Below are 26,491 nucleotides of genomic sequence, written 5' to 3'. Positions count from 1 at the left end.
AGGTCTCTGGACTGGTCGCAGAACCACCACCACTCCTCATTGAAGTGATTGCACTCCTCGGGTAAGTCGAACCACAAGAAGAAGGCGAAGAAGCATCATCACTTTTCGCCTTCTCCCTATCCGTCGGCCTACGCAATGCCGGACCCAGAGCGTCATCGTTCTGCAGCTCCGTCTTCGGAGCCCGCTTCTGGGACTGCTCCGCTCTTCCCTCCCTTTCCCGGAGCCAGAGCATCCCCTGTTAAGCTTCAATCTTTCTACGAAGCGCTTTATAGCATCTTTGGGCAGCCTGACTCAGCCGACGCGCCTTTAGGCCCAGCGGACTCGGCTGGTGTCCCAGGGCCTATGATGCTGGCGGCTCCGGTGCCGGAGGCCCCCCGAGGATCCAGGCCTGGTTCCGGATCGCCGTGGGTCGACCTCACAGTACTTTCCTCGGCGCTGATTCTGTGGTGACGCCCTTGATGTCGGTTGTGCCCCCAACCGACATCGATCCCATCCTCACCCCCAACTTGGACACGGCACCGGACCAACGCCGCCCAACGTCAATACCGGTGTTGAAGGGTACTTTCGTACCACTGTTCATCCCTGCCGTTCCCTACTGCCCTGAGTGGCAGCCAGAGGAGGGTGAGGAGGACTGGGAGGGGTATGTAGACCCTTTAGCTGACCAGCTTGAAGAGACAGACTGTCGAGAGGAACTGTGTGATCCCAGTTTTTTGGACACCTCCCCAGACCTTGGCATGTTCTCCCCTCCTACCATGGCTACAGAGGAGAGAGCTTTGTACGCAGTGGTGTTGCGTAGGGCGGCTGAGACCTTGGGCCTGGAGCTTTCTACGGTGGCAGTCAGGGCTAACCTCCTGACAGAGGCACTTCATCCTCTTCGGAGCCCCTGCTGCCTTTTAATGAAGCCCTCACTGATGTCAATTGGTCCAAGCCCAGCGCAGGGGCTCCTGTGGACAGGATGATTACCCGACGCCACCGCCCGGCCACTTTTCCTCTCCCAACACCCTACCCCAGAGAACTTAGTGGCCCATTCCACATCTTCCAAGGTTGCATTCCCTACTGCTCCCCAAGATAGGTAATCCAAGAAGCTGGACCATCTTGCAAAGATGTTTTCTTCCGCCAGCTTAGCGCTGCAGTCGGTGAACACTGCATGCCTCTTGGGCCGTTATACCCATACAGTAAGGGATACGGTTGCGCAAGTACTGCCACACTGCCTGGAGGAGGCCTGGGCCGTTCTCCCCCAAGCAGTGGTAGAGGGTTGAGACACAGCTAACTTCACCATTCAGTGTGGGCTGGATACCACCGACTCTCTGGGTAGAACGGTTTCCACGTCAGTAGTCTTGAGGCGATATGCCTGGTTGAGGATGTCTGGTTTCTCTGGGGATTTCCAATCCTCCCTTTTGGATATGCCCTTTGATGGCCGATGTCTGTTCTTTGACAAGGCGGACTTCGCGCTCGAGTGCTTCAAGAATTCAAGGGCTACGGCCAGGTCCTTGGGCCTCGCGGCTACCTCTCGTCGCATGCAGTCCGCCTTTTACCCCTTTTGTGGCTACGGAAGGGGTGCCCCACCATGTTCCTCCCAATCTGGCCACGTAAACTAACCAGCCTCTGCATGGCCGTGGATCTGGGACCCAGCGACCCGGGTCTGGGGGCCAGTCCCAGCACACCTCCCTAGAGCAGCCTCCAAAGCCTCCTAGTCCGACCTTTCAGGGCCACCAGAAGCCAGGTGGCAGAAGGATTCACCTTCACCTCCCCCACTGGCAGAACATCATGTTGGACAGGTGAATTTTGCATATTGTCCAAAGGGGCTACTCCCTCCATGCCAAAAGCACTCCATCGCATGTTGGAGGATCACTTGGCCCTTCTCTGCCAGGAAGTTGCATCTGTCTTGGCCAAGGGAGCTATCAAAAAGGTCCCTGTGCCAGAAGTAGATTGGGGTTGTTACTCCCACTACTTTCTGGTACTCAAGAAGGACAAAGGCCTGCATCCTATCTTAGACCTCAGGGCCCTCAACTGCTTCCTCCGGAAGAAGAAGCTCAAAATGCTCACATTGGCTCAGGTCCTCTTTGCCCTTGATCCCGGAGACTGGATGGTAGCGTTGGACTTGCTGGACTCCTATTTCCACATCCCTGTCCTGCCAGCCCACAGACATTACCTATGGTTCACGGTTGACAACAAGCATTTTCAGTTCACCGTACTCCCCTTTGGCCTTATCATCGCCCCTCGGGTGTTCACAAAAGGGATAGCGGTGGTCGCAGCTCATCTGCGCAGATCAGGGGTTCCAGTCTTCCCCTATCTCGACGACTGACTGTTGAAGGCAGGATTGCCCCAGGCTGTCGTCTCCCACCTCCAGACTATGGCGGACCTCCTGCACTTGCTGGGGTTCACTGTCAACATGCCAAAGTCACACCTGATTCCCTAGCAGAAGCTCCTTTTAATCGGAGCAGTTCTGAATACAGCGCAGTTTCGGGCTTATCCTCCCGAACAGCGAGTCCGGGATATTCGGGCTATGATACCGATGTTTCTGCCTCTGGATTTCGGTGAGAATGACCCTGATGCTGCTGGGCCTCATGGCCTCCTTCATCCTGCTGGTGGATAGTGACAGATGGCTTATGCGGGCTCTACAGTAGGACCTGAAGTGCCAGTGGGCGCAGCATCAGGGAAATCTTTCCGATATCGTCCAGATCTCGCAGGGGACTGCACGTCCATTGCAGTGGTGGGACACACGCCAGGATTGGGTCAGCGGCAGATCCCTCTCCCTTACCCAGACCGAATTCACAATAGTCACTCCTGGGATAGGGCGGCCACCTGGGAATGGTGGAGATGAGGGTTCTCTGGTCTCCGACTGAGTCTGGTCTCCACATCAACCTTTTGGAGCTTTGTGCGATCCGTCAAGGCATTCCTTCCTTCTGTCAAAGGGAGAGTAGAGGTACTGCAACAAACAGGGTGGGGTGGGGTCGTGGACCCTATGTCAAGAGGCTCTTCGCCTTTGGACATGGCTGGAACATCAGGGCATATACCTGGTGGTTCAACACCTGACAGGTTTCCTAAAGGCCAGGGCGGACGAACTCAGCTGCCGGTGCATGATGGTTCACGAATGGTGTCTTCACTCGGAGGTGGTGCAAGGTCTCTTCGGTAGTGGGGAGAGCTTTTGTTAGATCTGTTCACCACCGAAGAGAACGCGCAATGCCAGCAGTTCTGCGCTTTAGAGTTTCCAAGGCGGCACTCGCTCCTCACAAGTGGAATTGCGGCTTCCTGTATGCCTTTTCACCTGTACCACTTCTGCCCAAAGTGCTAAAGAAGATCAAGTGCGACTGGACCAAAGTCATTCTTGTGGCTCCGGTCTCGGCACGAAGAGTCTGGTACCCCGAGCTCTTGAGCTTGCCCATCGATCCTCTGATCAAACTGCCTCTTCGGGAGGATCTGCTGTCTCAGCAGTAGGGGACGGTTCTCCACCTGAACCTGTCCAGCCTCCACCTCCTTGCGTGGAGATTGAGCGGTGACAGTTGACAGCTTTTACCTTCCTCCTGAAATCTGTAACGTCATCTTGGCAGCCAGGCATCTCTCCACTAAAACGGTGTACACCTGTAGATGGAACAAATTTGTGGCATGGTCCACAGCAAAGGCTCCCCTTTCTGCCCCTCTTTCGGAGGTTCTCCTCTTCATTCTCTCTTTGGCCCAGCAGGGCTCTTCTCCGGGCCCTCTGAAAGACTGCCTTTCGGGTATCTCTGCCTTTGTGCGCCTTCCTGATTAGCCTTCTCTTTTCAAGTCTCCAATTGTAAATAGATTTCTAAAGGGCATTACTCATCTATTTCCTCCTTCTCCTTTCGTAATGCCCCAGTGGGACTTGAATCTTGTTCTTACTTACCTTTTGTGTGCTCCCTTCAAGCCACTACATACTTGTCCTCTTCCGATTCTTACCTTGAAGACCACTTTCCTGCTTGCCTTCACATCTGCTCGCAGGGTGAGTGAGCTTCAGGCTCTTTCCTCAAAGCCTCCTTTTCTTGCAGTTCATCCGGAAACAGTGATCCTTCGCACTAGGCCCTCTTTTCTGCCCAAAGTGGTTACCTCTTTCCACATAGGTCAGACCATCACATTGCCCACGTTCTTCCTGCCTCCGCACCCTCCCAAAGAGGAGGAGAGACTAGACCTAAAATGCGAGCTGTCCTTCTACCTTGACCGCACTAAAGATTTCCGGGTGGACAATCAACTCTTTGTGGATTATTTGGGCGCCAAGAAGGGTTGGGCCGTGCAAAAACATACCATCTCTCGCTGGGTTGTCCTATGCAACAAAAACTGCTATTCTTTGGCGAAAAAAGAACCTCCAGTAGGACTGCGCACCCACTCTACCTGGGTGACGGCAGCATCTACTGCTTTGGGACATGGCGTTCCGCTGATTGACATCTGCCAGGCAGCCATTTGGGCATCCCTGCACACGTTCACACACTTTACTGCCTGGACAGCCAAGTCCGGCGAGACAGCTTTTTTGGCCGTTCTGTACTCCAGGACTTTAAGTGTAAAGTTAGTTCACAGACCCACCTCCGGGGTTGGCATTGCTGGGGTGTCTATTCTAAGGTAAGGAATCTATAACTAATGGTCTCTTTCAGATGAACAAGTTACTTACCTTTGGTAATGATGTTATAGATTCCTTACTGGACCACCCATTCTCCCCATCCTGCAAACTGACTTCTAGGGATAGGGACTCCCTTCCCGGGCCCTAGTTTTGTGCACCATTGGTCAGTGTCTTGTATGGCTCTGTGCTTCTGGTGTGGAAAGACGTGTCAGAAGTGCCGTCAGCACGCAGGCGTGGCGTCTAAGTAGACACCGCAACATCATCCCGGCGACTACAATGCCGACGACGGATGCGGAGTCGACCGACGCCACTGACTAACGCGCAGGGGTACTGCTACAGAAAAATTCTCCAGATCTAGTCTGCCGCCTGGGGGTAATTCTAAGGTAAGGAATCTATAATTAATGTATGTCTCTTACAGATACATCGTTCCCGAAGGTGTGTAACTTGTTCATTTATGTTACTTTTTTTTTTTAAAGGTTTAGGTGCGGGTAGTGATAAAGGATGGTAAGGGTAATTTTAGGCTTCAGGTGTAGGTAGTGGTAAAGGGAGGTAAAGGTCATTTTAGGGTTTAGGGGTGGGGAATGGTTAAGGGAGGTAAAGGCTGATTTTAGGGTTTAGGGGTGAGTAGTGGTTAAGGGATATAAAAGTAATATCTGATAGAGACTTCAAGCTGCAGATTCTTTACCTTAGAATTAACCCCAGGTGTCAGACTGGATCTGGACATTCTTTGTAAGCAGTACCCCTTCATGCCAGTGGGTGCAACCATTCTGCTCTGCTTGGCATCGTCCACGCCGGAAGTGACGTGCGTGGAGCCTATATAGGCAACACCCTAGTGCACTTACGTCAGTTCTTTTTGTTTTGCACCAGTCAGGGCAGATCTGGAAAGAGCTACACACAGTCACTTTTTGACTGTGCTTTTTGAGTTTTTGTCAAATTTGTTTGAGATTTCTCTCCATTTGTGGCAGTGATGGAAACAATGAAGGCTGTATCCAAGCTCTCCAGAGCCTGGACCGGCGCCTCATCTGCGTCTGGTGCCTTGAGCGCGACCACTTCCCCAAGACCTACTTCAGTTGTCACACTATGCACCCCAAGGCCTTGAGGAAGTGATCCCTCAAGCTCGTTGCCGCTCAGTGAGCAACGCAGCAATAGTCTTGATCCCCGGTTGAGAGGAAAGTACTGGAATCTTTTACGGACCCATCGATCTTCGTAAAAGTCACAGTCGTCCTAGTCGAAAAGTTCTTTGACTTCACCCCATTTGTCAAAGTCATCCAACGAGATAAGGGAAAGTTGACACTGGAGGCCTGACTCTGGGGCTGAGCTTGCGCCTGTGGCCGCCTCCGCGCCTTTCTGAAGTTCTAGGAGCCTGAGCGGCCCCTGCCCAACATGGCAAATGTTATGAGGCCATGCGCCTCATATTTGTGCGGCGGCACATTTCTACTGGAGTGCCTTACCTCCCCACGGGTTTGGGAGAGTCCCCTACTGTTCTTCTCTGGCGGGTTCACCCTTGGCCCAAGTTGGGTCCCTTTGATACACAGATGTATCTGTTGTCTACGCAGTCAGCACCCTCTGCCAGCGTCGACCCCATTCTTATCCCTGACTCCAAGAAGGTGCCGACTGGAGTCATATCATCCAGGCCAGAGTCTATGCCCTGCTACTATGGACTTGGACTTGGAGAGGAATGGAAGGGGCTGCCGGACTCTGAAGACCCAGCCCCTAGATCTCACTGAGGTCACCTGGTGTGAAGATTTGGCAGATGCCGGTCGACTAAACACCTCCTCAGATACTGGTTTGGTCTCTACTACTACTACTACTGTGGCTACGGAGGAGGGAGCCTCATTTGCTATGGTGGTGAGGAGAACAGCTTAGGTCCTAGACCTTCAGCTTACCTCTGTGGTTGTCAAGACAAACGAATTGATGGAGGTGCTTCAACCAGGAGTCACCCCACCTGAACTGCTTCCTTCAGCTGCCCTCTGCGGTTGTCAAGACAAACGATTTGATGGAGGTGCTTCAACTGGGAGTCACCCCATCCAAACTGTTTCTACCATTTAATGAAGTCCTCACGGACATTCTACTCAGGGCAGGGTCCGAGCCCTGCACAGGGGCTCTTGTGAGCAGGACAGTTGCCCGCTGCCATCACCCTACCGATATGACCCTAATTTGTTCACACAGCACCCCACCCCAGAGAACTTGGTTGTCCAAGCCTCCTCTTCCCAAATAAACCCTGACAATTTCATAACATCCCACCGGATAGAGAATCCAAAATGCTAGACACTTTGGACAATAAGATGTTTTCTTCTGCCAGCCTGTCAATGCGGTTGATGAACACCATGTGCCTTTTGGGCCGTTACTCCCATTCACTCCGGGATTCGGTTGTGGAGGTGTTGCCTGTGGCACTGGAGGAGGGCCGGTCAATACTTTCCCAAGCTACTGTTGACTGGAGAGACTAAGCTAAGCTAGTCAACACCATTACTTCGTTGGTGGCCTTACTGTGCCACGCGTAGTGGACAATGACTAGCTTTTCAGGGGACATCCAAGCTTTGCTTATGGACAAGCCCTTTGATGGCTCCCGTTTCTTCAGAGATGAGGTGAACTCGGCGGTGGAGCGCTTCAAGGATAGCAGTGCTACAGCCAGGTCCATGGGACTTTCCAATGCTCCTCACCAACCCCAATCTGCCTTTCACTCTTTTCGTGGCCACAAAAGGGGCTTCCAACTGCATCTCTAACCACCCAGTCACCACGCATGCAAGCTTCCCGGCCCTTGCGTTGTCAAGCATGCAGGTCCCATAGACCTCGTGGGCCAGGCAACCAGAGGTAGGCCCAGTTCACGATTCCTCCGGCCGCCCCAGCCTCTAAGCCTCTGCAGATTGCCCTTGGACCATCATGTGCAACAAGTGAGGGGGGCAGGATACGTGATCACCTGCACCACTGGAGGTGGATAACATCCGACCGCTGGGTTCTCCATATTTTCCGAAGGGGCTACTCCCTCCCCTTCATGACCACCCCTCCACCCATGCCACCCACTTGCGACAGACTGTCGGGTGACCAGATTTCCTTGCTCCCCCAAGAAGTGGCAGCTCTCTTGGCCAAGGGAGCCGTAGAGAGAAGTAGGTCATAGTTGTTACTCCCGCTACTTTCTGGGTCCCAAGAAGGACGGACGTCTTTGTCCTATCCTAGACCTGTGCCCCCTCAATTTCTCCTTGAAAAAGGACAAATTCAAACTGCTCGCTCCAGTTCTGTCTGTCCTGGACCCAGGAGACTGGATAGTAGTATTGGACTTGCAGGATGCATATTTCCATTTTCCCATCCCTCCTGCCCACAGATGTTACCTGCCGATGAGGTGCAGGTCCGTCAGAGACATTTGTCGGTGGCAGGCTCCACAGGGCTTGAATCCAGCCTTCCTCGTTGTCATCACTTTCACATCAGGAGACAAGTCTCAAAAAACTTTGACAAAAAGTTAAAAAAATAAGGACAGTCAAAAAGTCACTAAGGGGTAGCTCTCTCTGGATCTGCGATGACTGGCGTGGAAAGAACAGAACTGTTGTCAGCGTGCTGGGGTGGCTCCTATGCAGGCACCGAGCACATCACTTTTGGCATGGACATGCAGAGCTGAGCGACGCTGCCTACCGGCGTGCAGGGCTACTGCTCATGAAAAATGTCTGGATCCAGTCTGACCTTTGCGGATAAATCTAAGGTAAGGAATCTGTGGCTATATTTATCCATCAGATTTTACCTTTACCTTCTTTAACCACTTCCCACCCCAAATTCCTAAAATCAGCCTTACCTCCCTTTACCGCTGCCCCCCCTAAAGCCTAAAATTACCCTTACCTTCATAGTAGGTCACAAGCACTTTCAGTTCACTGTGCTCCCCTTTGGCCTTACCAGTGCCCCTTGGGTGTTCACCAAGGTGATAGGGGTGTTTGCAGCTCATCTGCTGAGATCTTCCCCTATCATGACGACTGGCTGCTAAAGGCAGAATTATCCCAGGCAGTCATCTCCCAACTCCATACAACAGCGGACCTCCTGCATTCACTGGGGTTTACTATAAATTTGCCGAAGTTACACCTCACCCCTTCTCAGATGCTCCTTTTCATCGCAGCTGTTCTGGATGGACACAGTGCAGTTTCTGGTTTATCCTCTCGATCATCAAGTCCAGGATATTCATGCTATGATACTGATGTTTCAGCCTCTATCCTGGGTTTTGGTGAGACTGACTCTGAGGCTGCTGGGCCTCATGGCCTCCTGGTTGTGACACATGCCCGCTGGCATAAGCGTGCTCTGCAGTGGGACCTTAAATTCCGGTGGGCGCAGCATCATGGGAATCTCTCCCACATTGTTCAGATCTCAGAGGCAGTGGTGGTTAATGAACTCTTTCCCTTCTGCAGCCAGATCTGACAGTAGTGACACATGTGTTAGTCCTGGGATGGGGCGGTCTTCTGGGAGCGGTGAAGATCAGTGGTCTCCGGTGTCTGGTGGAATCTGGACTCCAAATCAATCTATTGGATCTCCAAGCTATCCAGCTGGCATTGAAAGCTTTTCTACCCTCCATCAAGGGAAGGCTAGTGCAGGTGTTCACAGACAATACCACCGTCATGGGGTACTGCAGCAAACAGGGCAGAGTGAGGTTGTGGACCCTTTGTCAAGAGGCCCTGTGTCTCTGGACCTGGTTGGAATGCCAGGGCATCTACATGGTGGTTCAAGATCTGGTGAGCTCTCTGAGCCAGGGCAGACAAAGTCAGCCGAAGATGCCTACCGAATCACAAATGGTGTCTCCATCCAGTCTTTTTCTGCAGTGGGGAAAGCATTGGTTAGATCTGTTCACCACAGCTGAGAACACACAATGTCAGCAGTTTTGAACGATGGAGTTTCCAAGTCAGCTCCTGCTCATAGACACTTTTAGTCTCAACTGGATCTCAGGCCTCCTGTACGCCTTTTCGCCCATACCACTCCTGCCCAGAGTTCTCAAGAAGAGCAGAAACAACTGGGCCCAAGTTATCCTTGTAGCTCTGGACTGGGCTCGGAGAGTTTAGTATCCTGCACTGATGAGCATGGCTGTCGGCCCGCCGGTCAGGCTGCTCCTTCAGGAGGATCTTCTGTTGCAGCAACAGGAGAGGGTTCTCCACCTGAACCTGTCAACCCTCTGCCTTCGTGTGGAGATCAGAGTGGCAACAGTTCACAGGTTTTGATCTTCCACCCAAGGTCTGTTATGTTATCTTGGCAGTTCGGCGTCCCTCCACCAAGACAGTATAGGCCAGCCGTTAGAATACATTTGTGGCATGGTGTGCTGCGAAATAGGTTGGTTCTTTATCTGGTCACCTTTCCAAGTTTAATCTGTTTATCCTAACCCTGGTCCAGCAAGGCTCTGCATTGGTCACACTGAAAGGGTATTTATCAGCCTTCTCTCCAAGTCCTCTATTGTAAATATTTTCCTTTTTTTCAATGGGACCTTAATTTGGTTTTTACTTTCTTAATGTGCACTCCTTTTAAGTCGCTTCATTCTTGTCCTCTAAGGCTCCTCACCATCAAGACGTCTTTCCTTTTGGCAATTACATCTGCCCAGAGGGTCAGTGAGCCACAGACTTTGTCCTCTCAGCCTCCCCACAGTTCGATTTTCCTCGACAAGCTAGTCCTTCACTTTCAAGCATCCTTCTTGCCGAACGTAGTCACCCCATTCTACGAAGGCCAGTCCATCACTTTGCCTACCTTTTACGCTCAGTCTCATCCCTCTAAGCAAGAGGAGAGACTCCACCAGCTGGACCAAAAAAGAGGGTTGTCATTTTACCATGACTGCGTAAAACCTTTACACGTAGACAATAAAGTCTTTGTAAGGTATGTCGGACCAAGAAAGGGCAGGCTGTGCAAAAACAGACCATCTCCAAATAGATAGTATTCTGCATTAAACATTTTGCCAAGAAGCAACCCCCAGAGAGTTTGCATGCTCATTCCACCAGAGCAAAGGCTGCAAGCACTGCTTTAGTATGCAAAGTTTTGGTCCTGGACTTCAACCAGGCAGCAACTTGGGCCTTACGGCACACATTCACTAAACACTACTGCCTGGACAGTCAGGTCTGTCAGGATGGGGACTTTGCACATTCTGTCCTGCAGGACTTTCTGGTTGAAATCATGTTCACAGACCAACCTCCTGGAAGGTATTGCGGGTACTTGTTATAAAGTATGGAATCTACTTGGCGGAGCAAGAAGCCCGCAGACCGCTCCTGACAAAAGCTAGACAAGACTGGCAAAGGGAGTTAGGCAGAATCATTGATGATGAAAGCTGGAAATATTGTTGTGAAATGATGAAAGCTGTGTCACAAAATGGCAGACACAGGCTAATACAATTCAAATTCATTGACAGGATCTACTACACCCCAGAGCGGTTACATAGGAACAGGCTTCTGACTACAGCGAAGTGCCATAGGTGTGCAGACCCACTAGCTAATTTTATACATGTTGCCTGGCAATGCCCCGAAGTGTCAGCCTTTTGGCAGGCCATTTTTAGAGAATTCGAGCAGATAACGGGGACTAGACTAGAGGCGGATCCGTTTGTGGCCCTACTAAGATACACCAAGGATATTGGCAAAACACATTGCAAACTGATAGCGGTGGGGCTGCAATTGGCTAAGCGTTGCATAGCTATGCATTGGGCCAAGGGCCCGGTCGCCACAATTGAAATGTGGCAGAGAGACCTGACCTATTGCAGCACACAATCGAGGCATATAACGACCTACTCCCACTACGTAATTGACCCAAAAACATATGGAACAGTAGTACACATACTTAACAAAGAGAGGAACGCTAGAGCAGGTGGGAGCTAACACACAAGAGACATAGCACGTGGAGATATTTGTACAAAGTCAATAAAAGCTTGCTGAACACACATAATAAGGCAGAGTTCGAGATTATGACATACTACATTTGAGCATCGTGGCCCGGGGCACTGGGGTTTCACTCAGCAATTGGAATTGCTAAAATTGCGTTGTATAAACGGGCGCCATTGATGTGCATGCAGTACAACAACATTAAAGAGTGAGCATGCATTAAGTGTCACAGTGTACATAATGGGCAACAATTATCTGTTGTTTTGAACACTCCATGGGAGTGCTTATGTGTTCTTGTTGTCTCTTCCCCCAAGATCACAAGATCATCTGTTGCAACCCTTAGGGCCCCCCGTGCTCCTTTTAAAAAAAAATAGTTTTGTTTGCATTTCCACTGTACCTCTCCTCCACCCCCCCCCCCATTCCCCCCAATTCTACTGTTGCTCCCCCACCCCTCTAGTACCTCCATGCTTGGCAGAGTTCTATCGCTCCCCCATCTCCCATTGCTGTCACACCACTCTCCCATTTTACTTTGAAATTATTTAATTGTGTTGGCTTTCCTAGCAGCCTAATTTGTTAACAGGCCAGCACTCTGCACTTTTTTGTGCTTCCTATTTTTTAATTTATCGCCCCAAGTAGGGTGTCGTATTTTGAAACTGGAAATCTAAATTATAAAAAAGGCAGCAATATCATTATGCATTTGTGCACATGCGTGAGGACACACAAGGAGTCTCATTTTGTGTTTGTGGGGTGTTTTTTTTGGGCTCATACCGAGGCTGTTCCTCAAAGGCAACATCCTTTAATTTTACTTTTTACCAATTCTGTTCAGCATCAGTAACGAGCACTGGCAAAGCCAATGAATGGCATCTTTCGAATCCTCGTTACTTGCGAGCGTTTTACAAGATATGTAGCAAACCATGTGAGTATGGTGTCTTTCATCTCATTCATTCTTCCAGTATTTTGGGAGGGAGTGTCAATAGACCGCGTCAAACGCTGGGGACGGGGCAAGATGTATTAGATGCACGAGTCGCCTTTTCGCGAATATGTGTGGTTCATCAATGACTATTTGAAAGATCCCAGTGTCAGTGCTTCAGCCATGTCTAAAGCTAAATTGAAAGGAATCCACAACAATGGTTTTCAAAACAGTAATTATTCATACAAAGGGTTTTTACTATAGAAATGTTTTTTCTAGCTGCTGTATAGTGGTCTGGTTTGGGTTTGTATATTGTACAAACCTTAGGTCCAGAATGCCATTGGTGCGCAGTATTTCGAACGTTTTTCGATTATAAAATGTTAGCTAATTTGAATGTCATAATATACACTAATTTTTTCAGATTGGCTAGCTCCTGCCCCCTATGTTTTATCTGCAGACCTACTGTTTAATTCTTTAAAATAGATATAGAGTGGGCTTTGGTTCCTCACAGGGGCGTATTACTGTCTCACCCTTTTGTTATTGGCTGTTTTATGTATAATCCTATCCTGTCTTCTGTTGAGTTCTTGCATTCAGTGATTGAAGGACTATTTTACATTAAAACATATGCTCAGTCATCACACATTCAGCTATTTTGTATTTTACTCTAGCAGACTTTTTAAATGTTTTGTTTCGGTTAGAAGGCAAATCATTACCGTTACCACCAGCCCCATTATCACCCCTAATTACCACCACCATAGTTTTCAGCATGTCTGGTAGCGTTTTCTACTACATGAAAGCCAGGTCTATTGGTTTGCCGGGGCTTGCTTAAATGTTGCATTATTATAATCTTTTGGTAATAGTGATTGCTTGCTATTGCAATAATCCAAGCTTGCTAATAAAGGTGCCCTGTTAAGCACCACATGTAGTTAGATGGAAATATCAGGAGGGCTTCAGAGTGATGTTCTACTGGAAGTTGCTTCTCCGTGCTACTGCGAGTATTTGTGTGGAAATTCTAGCTCCTACTCAAAAAGGGGCACTTAAGTAGTTTCTTTCTTGTACTGGGCAGGTGACTACTTCAGAGTCATGCAATCGCTGGTGCTTTGCTGTTTTCACCATCAGTCACCAGGCATCTATTTTAACTCAGATTAAGGAGATGTCTTTTTCTTTAATTCAGGAAAATATGCATTCCAAACATGTATATGCATCCTCAAGTGGAAGCGTTTTTGCTTGACCTGACCTTTAGAGTGTTAGGAAATGTGCATCTTAAGCGATGGGGGGTGAAAGTGAAGGTGGGTGTGAAATCACACAATTTATCTTGCCGACCCAGGTTTATTAGTGTAAAGTTTGTGATGTACAATTTGATCCATGGCAGGGCAGTTTCAGCCACTCCTATCCACTCCAACAGGCGTTCACCCAAGGCCATTTGCAAGCTTCTCATGGATCAATGAGAATTATATCTCATTAAAGCACTGGAATGTTGAGAACTCCATTGGAGACAACAGAATGACACAGAACTAATAATGGATGGCATATGCTAGCATTCCAATGTTTGTCTTTCTCTGTTTTTAATTTAGAACATTCGATCTTCAGTGGGTGGAATGCTCTAATAACCTTATATTCCTTCTCTCTCAGGCTGTAACAGTTATTAACGGCCCCTTACCTCCTTTTAGGCCTGAGCTGCATGGTTCAGGGCCTCTGCAGAGTGGCATAAGTCTATAGTAGTGGTGTATATTTTGAGAAAGTGCTCATGTTTGTCTGCCAACCAGTAAATTTCAATCAGTTAATCAACCAATCAGTTATCTTGTATAGCCTTAGAAGCTTGTACAAAATAGCTAAATATAGAAACGAGTACATAATAACGAAATATCGAAACTAGTACATAATAACTGAATATTCCTTTTGTGCACCTGATACCAGATGGGCAAATGCGCCTACTTATTTCTAGAACTAATTTGTAATCTTGCATGTGTATTGAACAATGGGAATAGTTTGGAGAACCTCAGGTTCTACAGTCTGTTTTTCCATATGCATGCCATTAGTGCATATTTCAGGCGTCACGAATTTCAGGGGTCCATCTACCTGATCGGCCCTTTAGAATTAGAAGGACAATGCTATCTGAAGGTCCCCACCATTAAAATGGTAAAAGGTATTTATGCATAGAGTTTCACCTGATTTGGAACCAATTCTCTATCAACAATAGCAGGTGTAACTTTGTCTTTTATTAATTTTTTCGACAATCCCTTTTATAACTTCTTTTGTTCTTTCTCCATCCTGTGAAGTTCAGTAGATTGATTGGCAATTGATAAAGAGCGAACAAATGCCCAAGAGCATCAAGGCGTTAGTGAGACTAGTCTACTGCGTAAGATGAAGAATGACATGGTCCTAGCCTGAAGGAAACATTATAAAGAAAAGAGCCAGGTCTTCAAAGCCTTACGATAAGGAAAGTGGGCTTGCAGAATAGAAATGCAATAAGGAAGAGCGTCCAGAGCTTGGATGTAGCCACAGAAAAGCAGAAAAATAGCACTGAATACTTTTTACTTCAACCTTTACTTATATGTATTACAGATGTTCTCATAGTCACTCTTAAAAGGGTTTCCCTTTTTTTGAAATTGTATTTAAATGTAACATTATCCTTTGCTACCCTAACAGGACATGTTCATTTGTCTGGTTACATTTATAAACACATTAAATGCTATCGATGGAACAGTTTTTAAAACATTTGCTTTCTTATGTCAATTTCTCTTGTTAATAGGAAATAGATATAAAGAATGAAACTATTGGGCTGGCCAGCATAGAGAAAACTGAAGTAAAGGATTTACCAAAGAGGATTCCAAAGGATGCAGCACGCTACCATTTCTTCCTGTATAAACATCCTCATGAAGGCGACTATTTGGAGTCCATAGGTATTTCACTTATTTAATCCCTGTATTGGTATTTACTCAAAAGTCCGGCATAAAAGAACAGTACGATGCTTACAAAACAGCTGCCGAATTTTACAGTGATAGCTCAGTTTCTCAGAGTTAAATGGAGAACATTTACAATGTTATACTGAAGTGGGTCAAATCATTGCATTATTTCGGGGGGGGTAACCACTGCCTGGTAAATGTTTCTCAAGCGTAGCACATGCATCCATTCTCTGGAGTCATACTGAAAGGGATTTGCAGAGGTAGAAATCCAGTGCCTGGCAATATTCAGCTTGGCCAAAAATAATTCCCCAATATAAGTGTACAAGAAAACCTGCCTCTTCCAAAATTTCCAGGAACTACATTTTTGGGGATAAGTCAGCGGGGAGTTGGAGGACATTAGTTCAAGTCTGAGAACGAGAAGCCCCATATGCCTGGATCACACCTGCACCCCCAGGTCACTTGAAAGGTCACTGGCATCTGAAGCATTGCGTTTGCATTTGCAAAGGCTGTCCCATGTAAAACACACCTTCTGCATATAGATCACTAGTTTCTTAGCAGCCATTGTTGACTCTCGCATTCGAGTGGCCCTGACCTACCTCGCAGGCAAGCTTCATCTAGAGTAACCTTGCTGTGTCACATGCCATGGATAAGTATACCTGTGAGGCTTTCTTCCACCCTAGATGGCTCGTATCTATGGTTTTATTTTAAAGTATTGTTTGTTCTAGTTTATTTACATGGCAACAATTTTAGTTGAAGGTTCATTTGATACAGGTTTGCTTGGGAGAGTGAAAGGGGTTTCAGGCAGTCAACAACGGTTGGGGAGAGTAAAGAATAGCCACATTCATTTTTTGGTAATTACTTTAATCCATCCATATTCAGTTCCCCTAATGATGGGATCACAGTTAAATTAATGAGAGATGGGGAATGGTTCATGCACAGTTATAATCCAAACATTGAGGGGCCCTTACCTGATGATTCCCATCACTGTATGCTGTGGATCTAGTAGGAGTCAAATACTAGCAAGAACAGCATATTTTCTGTAGCTTTTTGAGGAGTAAGTGGGTTGGCTACCTTCTAAAACCTGATTTAAAGCTGTCTCTGAGCCAGGACCTATGGAAGTATGTTTAAATGCACTGATATGGCATGCTTTAGGGAGAGAGAGAGAGAAAAAACTTTGTTAATTTAGACCATAGTCTTTAAGCAATACACAAAACACAATTAGGATCCAGATAGTGGTAATAATATGAATTCTATGACAAATATATAAATAAAATACCTTACATGAAAAAAACACCCTCAAACAATCATAATTCATTGAACACAATTTACAAAGACATCTAAATCCATAAAATTCTCATTAATGGGATTACAGTAAAAACATTTAAATTATATGCCCCTCCTTTAGTTTCTCCCTTACCAAGTCTTTTGTTGCTTTCAGAAATGTTCCCAATGCAATTGCAATATCTAGAGATGGCATATCCGTAAGTAGACAAACTGCTTGGGCACGTCAGCTTAACTTGTTTTCTTAAAATATTGGACATAAAATCAGTTTCCGTAAGGCTAAAACCAATGTGCTAACAAGCAATATATGCAAAATGTCATTTCTTATTCCTAGCCCACATTTACAAATACCATCTGTTTGAATCAATGCTGCCTTTATTTTTCCTTCTGTCTTCCAGGGATTAATATCAACACGGACCCTTAGAATTTCATGTCTAAAACCTTTTATTGTGCAGAATATCCAAATACGGGAACTACGCTTCATTTGCCTATGAGCTTTTTAGCCACTGGACCTATTTTTTTCGATCTCATATAGTCTAGGTCCTACGATCTTGAGTATGACCGCCCTTGGTCTCTAAGCATTCTCTTTGTAAAATCTAATCCCAGGGATGACTGCGAAAGTCTCAACTTAAGGCCCCCTGCTATTTTCTGGAGGTTTCTTACCTCCTTTGCCCAACTAAGTCTACTTGTTTGGATCTCTTCTCTGCACCATTGTTAGACCTTTTGCACACCACCTGGGTCCTGGCGTTTACAGAATGGTGCCAAGGACATTTGGTTCTGTACGCTCCATGCTGTTAACCCTAGCTCCATTCTGATTGCTTGGATCATTGTGCTGCTTGGCAATGACAATAGCATTTTTAAAACCTTTCCTTCTTCAAGATTACACCCGCATTTACCACTCAGGTAGAAAACTTTTGCCCCATACAGTACTTGCAGGGGGATCATTGCTTCAAATGCTTTTAACATAGGTCTGTATGACATATCACCATATTCTTTAATACATTTTTTCAGCCCACAGACTGAAGAGAAAGCTTTTGCTTTTTGGGCCTCCAGGTGAGTTCTCCATTTTAGCGCACTATCATACCAGAGACCTAAGTATCTGTATTCTTTAACTATCTCCAGCTTGCCTTGAACTAAGAACCAATTAAAATTCTTAGCTCTCTTCCCAAAGCATAAAACCTTTGTTTTTTCCATATTTACAGCTAAAAGCTTTCTGTTGCAGTAGTTTTTAAAAGCATTTAATTTCCTTTGGAGTCCTATTCCGTTTGATCAAGGATCACAAGGTCATCTGTATATAGAAGGCAGGGCACTTTGTTTCCACTCATTCTAGGGCTTGCGCTTCTTTCTACTTCTAATGCTACAAGGAGATCTGCTAAAAAGATTGCAAATAACAAGGGGGCCAAAACGCGCCCCTGTCTGAGGCCGTTCCCTACAGATATCTTATGAGTTAATGACCCCTGTGTGTCTCTAATTACCTGGGCCCAATTCCCTTTATGTAGATCTTGGTTACATTCTTAGTACATTCTTCACTAGTTTTGTGGATAATAATGTCAATAAACCACCTGCTGGACGACCAGACCTTGGTTTTATTGCCGGACGATAGAGTTGGCAAAACCCATTAACTACAGGGGTATCACCTCATAGCCAGGTCTCTTGGATACAAATGATCTTGTTGTTTTTGCCAATTCTTTTACAAGTTCCTGTTTATTGACTTTCCTAGTCCATTTATATTCCAAGAGACCAGTGTTATGCCCATTACCTATTCAACGTCACTAAGGAGCCCATTTACATCGGTTTCCTCTAAATATCGCTGTGAAGGCCCTGCAGGGCTTGTACTAGAGCTCTAATTCTTCCAGGATTCCTCCAAATGTGAATTATTTATTACTATATTGAGGTTTCCCAAGCCCAATCCTACTTCTCTTTCTAATAATCTCACTTGCCTCTTTCCTAGTCATGCATGATGCGTTAGGACGGTTATCTTTTGCCGAACATTGTATTCTGTCCCTACTTCTTCTTTGGGTACCAGCCGAATCCCTTCTTTTAATATCTCTCTCTCTGCCTTCTCTATCGCAATTATTACCAGGTCAGAATAAACTTCTATCCTGCGAGTTCATTTCCATCATTAGTTGATTGAAAACCCACCTGTTGGAGGTCTTTTGATCCTATACCTTTCAAATTGGGGCAATGGGTAAATCAGTTAAGGAGAAGGGACCTGTTTAAATACGACCTCTTCTTCGTTTTTTTCCCCTCCCCTTCCCATTTTCACTTGTTCAAAATACAGCCACCTATTCCCTTTATCCTCCATTCCTACCAATCTGTGCCCCCTAAGTGGCTGTTGGGTATTATTTCTAACCCCTTCCTCTGTTGTATTACCCACGTTTGGCTTCTCTTTAAGGGAAGTAGTAATATCAGGTATTCTGGCTATGTTAGATGATATGTGTTTTGTGTACTTTATTGATATTTCCTGGTAATTTTGTTTACTACTACAGATCCCTTTTTTGCTGGGTTCTTTGCCGGTTTTCTCAGAACTTTTTAATTATATTCCTCTCGCTCTTTCTCTCACAGTTAAAAGGGTTTTAGCTCTTGTTCAGTTAATCCTGTTAATTCCTCCATCTCCCTCCTTTTTAGGTCTCGCCTGTCAATGCGCTTGCGCATTGAGCTTGCGAGAATATAGGGGCTTATCCAGAGCTTATCCATCGGGCGATTCCATGCAGTGCCCGTGATAAGCAAGCTCAATGAGCAAGCACATAAAATGCGCGTGCACATAAAAGCCAGCCATCTGCCGCCAGCAGCTTCACCGCCCCCTGCTGCATCAAAGGCTTTTCGGCCGTGTCGCATTTCTCCTCCCCCCTCCCCACAGCAATGCCAAGAGCTTCACTTTCACGGCCGCCAGGCCGTGTCTCTAGTTTCTTCTCCCCTCTTCCCCCCTCCCCACTCGCTCATCAAAGGCTGCTCACTCTCCTTTTCCCCCGCCCCCCACCCAGCTTGTTTTTCTTTCATTTCACGGCCGATTTTGCATCACACTCGCGTTTTTTAAAATTATTATTTCGCGGCCGATTTTCGTTTCACGGCCGCCAATGCTTGTTCTGTTAGCTCCTTGTTCGCCACTGACTGCTACCTTCTCCTGCCCATCTCCATCTCCCTTGTATGCGCCTCCTTACCCACATCCTCGTATTACTTCCTTCCACCCTTTTGTCCACTGACTGCTACCTTCTCCTGCCCATCTCCATTTCCCTTGTATGTGCCTCCTTCCCCACATCCTCGTATTACTTCCTTCCACCCTTTTGTCCACTGACTGCTACCTTCTCCTGCCCATCTCCATTTCCCTTGTATGCGCCTCCTTCCCCATATCCTCATATTACTTCCTTCCACCCTTTTGTCCTGTCACTGTGTGAACTTTGCACCCCATGCACCTAGTTTTTTAATGTTATTCGTTAATGGCTTATTTTTCAAAACTTCTCCCCAAAATACCACCAATTTTATTTTTGGCTAAAAATGGTATTGGTAAGTTCTGTATATTTTCATCCGTAGAAAGCTATTTTGGCATATTTACAGAAGATCGGCGGTGCCTGCAGCCGCCTCCCACCACAGCATGCCCAAGCGCTATCGGCACTGCCTGCATACCCCTCCCGTCTCCCACCACAGCCTGCCCCAGCGCCATCGGCAATGCCTACAGACACCTCCCGCCACAGCCTGCCCCAGCGCCATCTGCAGTGCCTGCAGACCTCTCCCGCCTCCCACCACAGCATGCCCAAGCGCAGCATGAGTTACATACACACAGATGTGGGATGTTCTTAACTAAACTGCAAATAACAATCGTTTTTTAGTTTGTTTTAATAAAATTATTTTTGTACCTTACAAGTTACGGGATAATGCTGCTAGATTTAAAACGTGGGCGCTGAAACTGCATGCAAGCATCACGTTCTCAAGACGAATGGAAACGGAAGTGTGCGGCCGATCCCTGCACCCAGCCCATGTGTTTGAACCACAGCACAGTGTAAGATGCAACACCCATTCTTTTACTCGTTATAGCAAGTACATAGCTGAATTTAAACAGACTCGTTCTTTTGTTAGATGAATACATCTAAGTCACGTCCATACAAAGCATGTTGCATTACAAATGCTATAGGTGTCACATTTGAAAAAGTTTAAAGTATTGGCATTGTAAATGACAAAGCTATTAATTGTGCTATTTTCAAGACCAACACATTAAAAAAAAATTGTCATTTACAAAACCAATAGCTCCAACTTTTCTAATGCGAGACCTATTGCATTTCCAATGCTTGTTTCACAACTCTAACATTACCCTTTCTTAGATCACCACTTCCTACCGGTCTCCCCTGTTTTAATAAGCCATGTCTAGTATAATCACCCCTTCTTTTTACCAACATCGGCCATCTCGAAATATAAACTATGTGGTTGGGGCGTGGGTAAGATGGTGGCATGAGAGGACGTTCTGCCCCGGGAACACCCGCCGACTGCCTTAATTAGCACTGGCTTTTTGGCCGTTATCGCTGTGGTTGGCACTAATATCCAGAGCCGAGTTTCCCTGAAGCTACAGGGCAGCACGTCGAGGCGGAAACGGCAGTTGAAGGGGCGTTTTGATTGCAGTTGGCAGGCCGGTAGCTTGTGAGGCTCGCGGGACGAAGAGGCCGGAGGTCGCAGCCGAGCAGCGGGAGACCTGAGCCTTTGCGAGTGCCCAATTGGATTGGTGGTTAGGGGAACTGCTGCCGGCGCTGGGAGCTGCACAGTGATATCTTGGCGATTTCCCCCCCCCCCGGCTGAGGTTGGAGGTGCCACTGGAGACCCAGGGTGGTGCCGCCATCTTGAGGGAGACCAGCAGTGCAGGAGGCAGATGAGCATAGTGAGCCCTGCGAGGGGGCGCGAAGACAGCGCGGACCGGAGGAACACCGGAGGGGTCAGCGGAGCTGTAACTCCCGCAGCGGCGAGTAGGAGAGGGAATCTTTGACGAATCTCCGGCGGAGCAGACAGGTGCGCCCTTCCTGCCATTTTGTGACGGACCCTCCGCACCCCGAGTGCGGGTTCCCGATGACGGCAGTGAGTACGGGGCCCAGCAGGTTTGAGGCCCAGCAGTGAAGCGGCCCAGAGAGGGCCCAGGGATCCCCTTGGCGACGGTGCCTGTTCGGGGGGGGGGGAAGAGGCCGGAACACAGCGGAGTTCCACTTTGCGAGCCGGATCAGTTTGGCGGGCAGTGCTGGAGGGGCCCGGGAAGTGAGGAGGTAGCCCGGTAAGACTGTTCGGTGTTTGCTGAGGACTGGCCGGCAACTATGGGGCTGAGTGGCTGTTTGAGTGGGGGACTGGTGGACTCTGGCTAGGCCTCATAGGGGTCCCCCCTGGGAGCCTGGACTTTGGATGGGGAGGAGGCAGGTTGAGCTGCGACTGGCGAGCCCAGTGGGAATCTAGAACAGCCGCGAAGTTGTGGGGCCTTTCTGACAGCAGCAGCGGCCTACTGGATATAGCCACAGCACTGGAGAGGGAGGTCGGTCTGAGGGAGACAAAGTGGGGGAGGCCTGGCCGGTAGCGCGAGTGGAGTGGGGTGAAGCAACCGGCTGTGGCGCTCAGAGGGTGCTGTGACCGGGGCGGGCCTTGCAATCAATGACCCCCAGCGAACGGAGGGAGAGCGATCGGCTTGGCGCTCCCCAATAGTTGCGCTTGCCCAGACGCCTGGACCCCTCCTACTGGAGGGAGGAGTAGGGGGGCCCATTGGAGACAGAAACTTGCCACGAGGATCGGCGCGGCGAGGTGAGGCGGACCCAGCGATGCCATCATCGGAGTCAGAGACGGTGCTCTGGGTGACGGGGAACTGTGAGAAGGATGACCACCGCACTGCTGCGGTACACTGCACTTGAGTGATACAGCCGCTACAACCCAGAAGCCCCTAATTTGGTACTCCGACTATAGAGGAGTCCTGTGAGATGTCAATCGTGAGGGGGAAGTCAGGCTGCAAACGCAGGTCTTCGGTGCACGGTGGTGGCGGGGGCTGAGTCCTGCCTACCGGGCCTTGCAAGAAGAGACTGAGAGGCTAAACTTGGGGCCACCTCATCCTAGGGCCGACCTCGGGACTCCCCCGGAGTGGTGAGTTTCCATACTGGCACGTGTTGGCGGGGGGGACCAATCCTGAAAGTACAGCCGGGCTGGGGGTGTCCTCTTGCAGCCCTTTTAGAAACCGGTGGGGCGAGCCATGTCCTCCTCCAGGGTGCGCAAAGATAAGACTCTTAAGGACTTGTTTGCAAAGGCGCAAACTGGACAAACAGCCTCTAGCATGGCGACAGGTGCCGCTAGCCCGACATCAGAGAGTGAGGTCGGCGAGGAACCCTTTACAAAAGCATTTCTTGAAGCCATGTTTGTCGCGTTGCGAGAAGACATTCACACACTTAAGCGAGAGTTCACCACGGAGATCAAGGAGGTCCGTAGAGACCTGGATGGCATTGGTGAGAGGGTCGCTGACCTGGAGGGCAAGAGTGATGGGAGGGACACGGAGATGGCGGCACTCCAGCTGGAGGTCCTCAGGATACATGACCAACAAGTTGACCTCCAAGCCCATCTTGAGGTCTTAGAAAACCGCTCCCGGCGCCATAACATTCGGATCCCGGTAGTGAAATTGGATGACGACTCGAAGGAGTTGTTCACCTACATGAGGGAGCTTTTTAATCACATCCTGGGCAGACCCCTGGAGACTGAGCTGTGCATAGTCCGCGCGCACAGAGGGGACCACCGGTACACCTTCTGCCACGCCACCAGACATCCTGGCTTGTGTCCAAGATTATCGCACCAAGGAAGCTATCCTCCAAAAAGCGCGTCAGATGCACCCCGTGAAATTTCGGGACCAGATGCCGGTTCTGTTTCAGGACTTATCAGCTCTCACCCTGCAAAAGCGTAGAACCTTCAGACCTGTCACTCAGCATCTTCAACAGCGCAACATCCCTTACAGCTGGGGCCATCCATTTTGCTTGGTGTTTCGCATGGATAATAAGTTGTATCAACTGCGTTCCCTGAAAGGGGCCTGTAGACTGCTTGGGGTGGATATCCCAAGAGAGGAGAGTGGGGATGAGATCACTGAAGAAGAAACTGCTGACTCCAGACCCCGATGGCAAATGCAAGGCCGTGGACGGCAGCCCAGGAAACCCCCTGCTGCAGAAATCGTGCTGAGCCAGAAGTCGGCTCTTGAGGCTGCCTCCACGGAACTGGCTAATATTTCATCGGGCTGATTTTGGACACTATGAGTAGCCAGCTGACTGCTTTATGGAGGCTCAGGTCTTGGGCGGGAGGGGGCGGGCTGTTCCCTGTTGGTAGTCTACCCCAATCCAGTTTTCACCAATCATCGATGAATGATGGAAAATGAGAGACAGTTCACTTTTTTCCATGGTTCTGATTGTTGTTGCGGGGGTTTTTCAGGGGGATGAGTTGGTGGGGGGGGATCCAGTGTTCCATGTCCACTGTCCTTCGGGAGACCGGTTTGTCACGCGTACCCACAGGGCTCTTTGTCATCTGACCGTTTCACACTACAGTTACACCATGTGCAGCACAGTATCTACGCTATTAGTCCTTTTTGGTGTTAGTTATGCCTGCCATCACACTTGAGATCTTAACTCTAAATGTGCAGGGCCTCAATAACCCAGTAAAGCTCAGAGTGGTCCTGTCATACCTGGAGAATGCCAGGCTGATCTCTGCCTCCTGCAGGAAACACACCTTTTAGCAAGGGACTGCCATCGTCTTAGTTCCCAGAATTTTCCCAAGCAATTCTTTTCTTCAGGCCCTACCAAAACTGCGGGGTGGCGATTCTGGTGGCTCAGCGGTTTCGAGGGGAGGTTCTACAGAAGGAGGCTGAGATTAAGGGGAGACTACTGACTTATAGCTTCACCGTAAACGGCCTGACCTTCACCGTGGGCTCTCTCTATGCCCCTAACAAGGGTCAGGAAAGGTATTTACATTCCGCTCTCTCGGCAGCCACGGCCACGACAGACCGCCATGTTATCCTGTGGGGCGATCTGAACTTAGAGGCTGATTAGGATGGCGGATGGATTGCCTCCGCCTGGCTGGCGGCAGCCCCCGCCGACCCGGCGGGGGCAATCCATCCGCCATCCTCACAGAAATGACCCCCCGCCACATTAGGATGGCTGGGGGGTCCGCGGCGGACGGCAACACCGTCCGCCGCTTTTCCGCCGGTCGCCTTCGCGACTGGCGGAAAAAGTGCTTACATATGGTGGCAATGTCTGCGAGACACTGCCAACCATATTACGATGCCTGCGGTCCTATGCCAAAGGCATACAGTCATTGCTTTGGGGGCCCGCAACGGGTTTAAGGGGGCGGTTGGGGGTGCACATACCCCCCTGCGTTTCAAAGTACAACCCGCCGCAATGTTAAAAATGCGGGCTGCACCCGCCACTGTGGCGGGTGCATCCTAATTCGACGCACGGGACCTCCGCCCTCAAGGCGGGACGGTCCCTTCCCACGACAGGATGTCCGTCCGCCATCCTAATGACCGCCCTAGTTTTTGATAACCATAAGGAGAGGTCTTGCCAACCCTCTCACCAGACGGGCGCTCTTTCTGCTGAGGGGCTCACTTGCATACATGACTTGGGGTTGTGTGATCTGTGGCACCCTCATGAGCGAGAATATTCTTATTACTCCAATGCACACAAGACATGCAAGACTAGATAATTTTTTAGTATCTACACCAGTGCACGCACTCACAACTGCGGTTGATATAGGAGTTGCTTCCCTTTCCGACCATGCACCAGTGATTGCCACTCTCACTCTCCCGCCACTATCACTACTCTCAAGGGTTTGGCATCTCAGAGATATGCTTCTACACCAGGAGGATGTTAAGCACATACAGCGCTCCATTACTGATTACATCTCGCACAATGCCAACTCTGACACAACACTTGCAACTCAGTGGGCAGCGCTGACGGCAGTGATATGGGGGAGTTCATCTCCCTTTCGGCCGCGGATAATGTAGAGCGCAGGTGCAAGAGGGAAGACCTTACACAACAAACCAGGGAGCTGGAGCGGATGCATCAGAGGACAGGAGCCCCTCTAATTTGGAGGCAGCTCCAGGCTGTACGCCATTAGTTAGCGGCGCTTGACCAAGATAGGGCGGAATTTGTAGCGCTTCGGTTAAAACATTCCAACTACACTGGGGGAGACAGTGCGGATGCCTCCTCGCCAATAGGTTGCGGGAAGTCCGACAACGGCAGGGAGTTCGAGAAATCCGTAGGGTGGATGGGAACTGTGTATCGGAGGATGCGGCAATAGCCGAAGCATTTCGCGATTTTTATGCCACTCTTTACACTGGGGCCCCACTAGACAGCGCGGATGGGACAACTTTTCTGGACTCGGTCACCTTGCCTGCGCTGACCAAGGACCAGGCCGACCACCTCCATCGGAATACCCACACAGAGGAGATTGCTGCCGCCATTTCCCATCTTAAGCCAGCTAAAGCCCCTGGACCGGATTGCTTTTCTGCTATTTTTTACAAAAGGTTTTGTGTCCTGCTCGCCCCTCTTCTCACCAAGTTGTTCAACTCCTTTGCGGCTCCCGGGGCGATCCCGAGTGATCTCCTGGAGGCCTCGATAGCGGTCATTCCCAAAACCGGGAAGGTTAAGTCTAGTTGTGGAGCATATCGCCCGATATCTCTCCTTAACATAGATCTTAAGTTGTATACCGGAATCTTGGCTGCTCGTCTTGCCCCTCATATGTAAGGTCTCATTGACCCGGACCAAGCGGGATTTATTCCTGAGCGTCAGACATCGGACAACACCAAACGGGTTCTCCATCTCATCGAGAAAGCCACACGTAACCCAGGGGAGTACATGATGCTCGCTGTCGACGCCTAGAAGGCGTTTGATCGCGTTCATTGGTCCGTGTAAACGGGCATACGTCCTCACGATTTTCCATTGAAAGAGGCACAAAACAGGGGTGCCCTTTGTCACCCCTGCTCTTTGTCCTCTACATGGAGCCCCTTGCTCAGCGGCTGCGGCAGAAC

General features: G+C 48.9%; 1 protein-coding gene across 2 annotated transcripts in view; it reads left to right on the top strand.

Annotated features, from left to right (window-relative positions):
- Positions 1–26,491, top strand: part of TWF1 (twinfilin actin binding protein 1) — a 333,852-nt gene that overhangs the window by 262,567 nt on the left and 44,794 nt on the right. For both annotated transcript variants that reach the window (XM_086919525.1, XM_086919528.1), the window contains one exon: positions 15,048–15,198. In XM_086919525.1, the coding sequence (XP_086775651.1) occupies positions 15,048–15,198 (151 nt within the window). The remainder of the gene's footprint in view (positions 1–15,047; positions 15,199–26,491) is intronic.

This window comes from Lissotriton vulgaris, chromosome 1_1, assembly GCF_964263255.1.
Source record: "Lissotriton vulgaris chromosome 1_1, aLisVul1.2, whole genome shotgun sequence".
In the NCBI taxonomy this organism is placed as follows: Eukaryota; Metazoa; Chordata; class Amphibia; order Caudata; family Salamandridae; genus Lissotriton; species Lissotriton vulgaris.
Note: the sequence above shows the minus strand (reverse complement) of the source record. Positions and strands in the feature narration are given on the sequence as shown.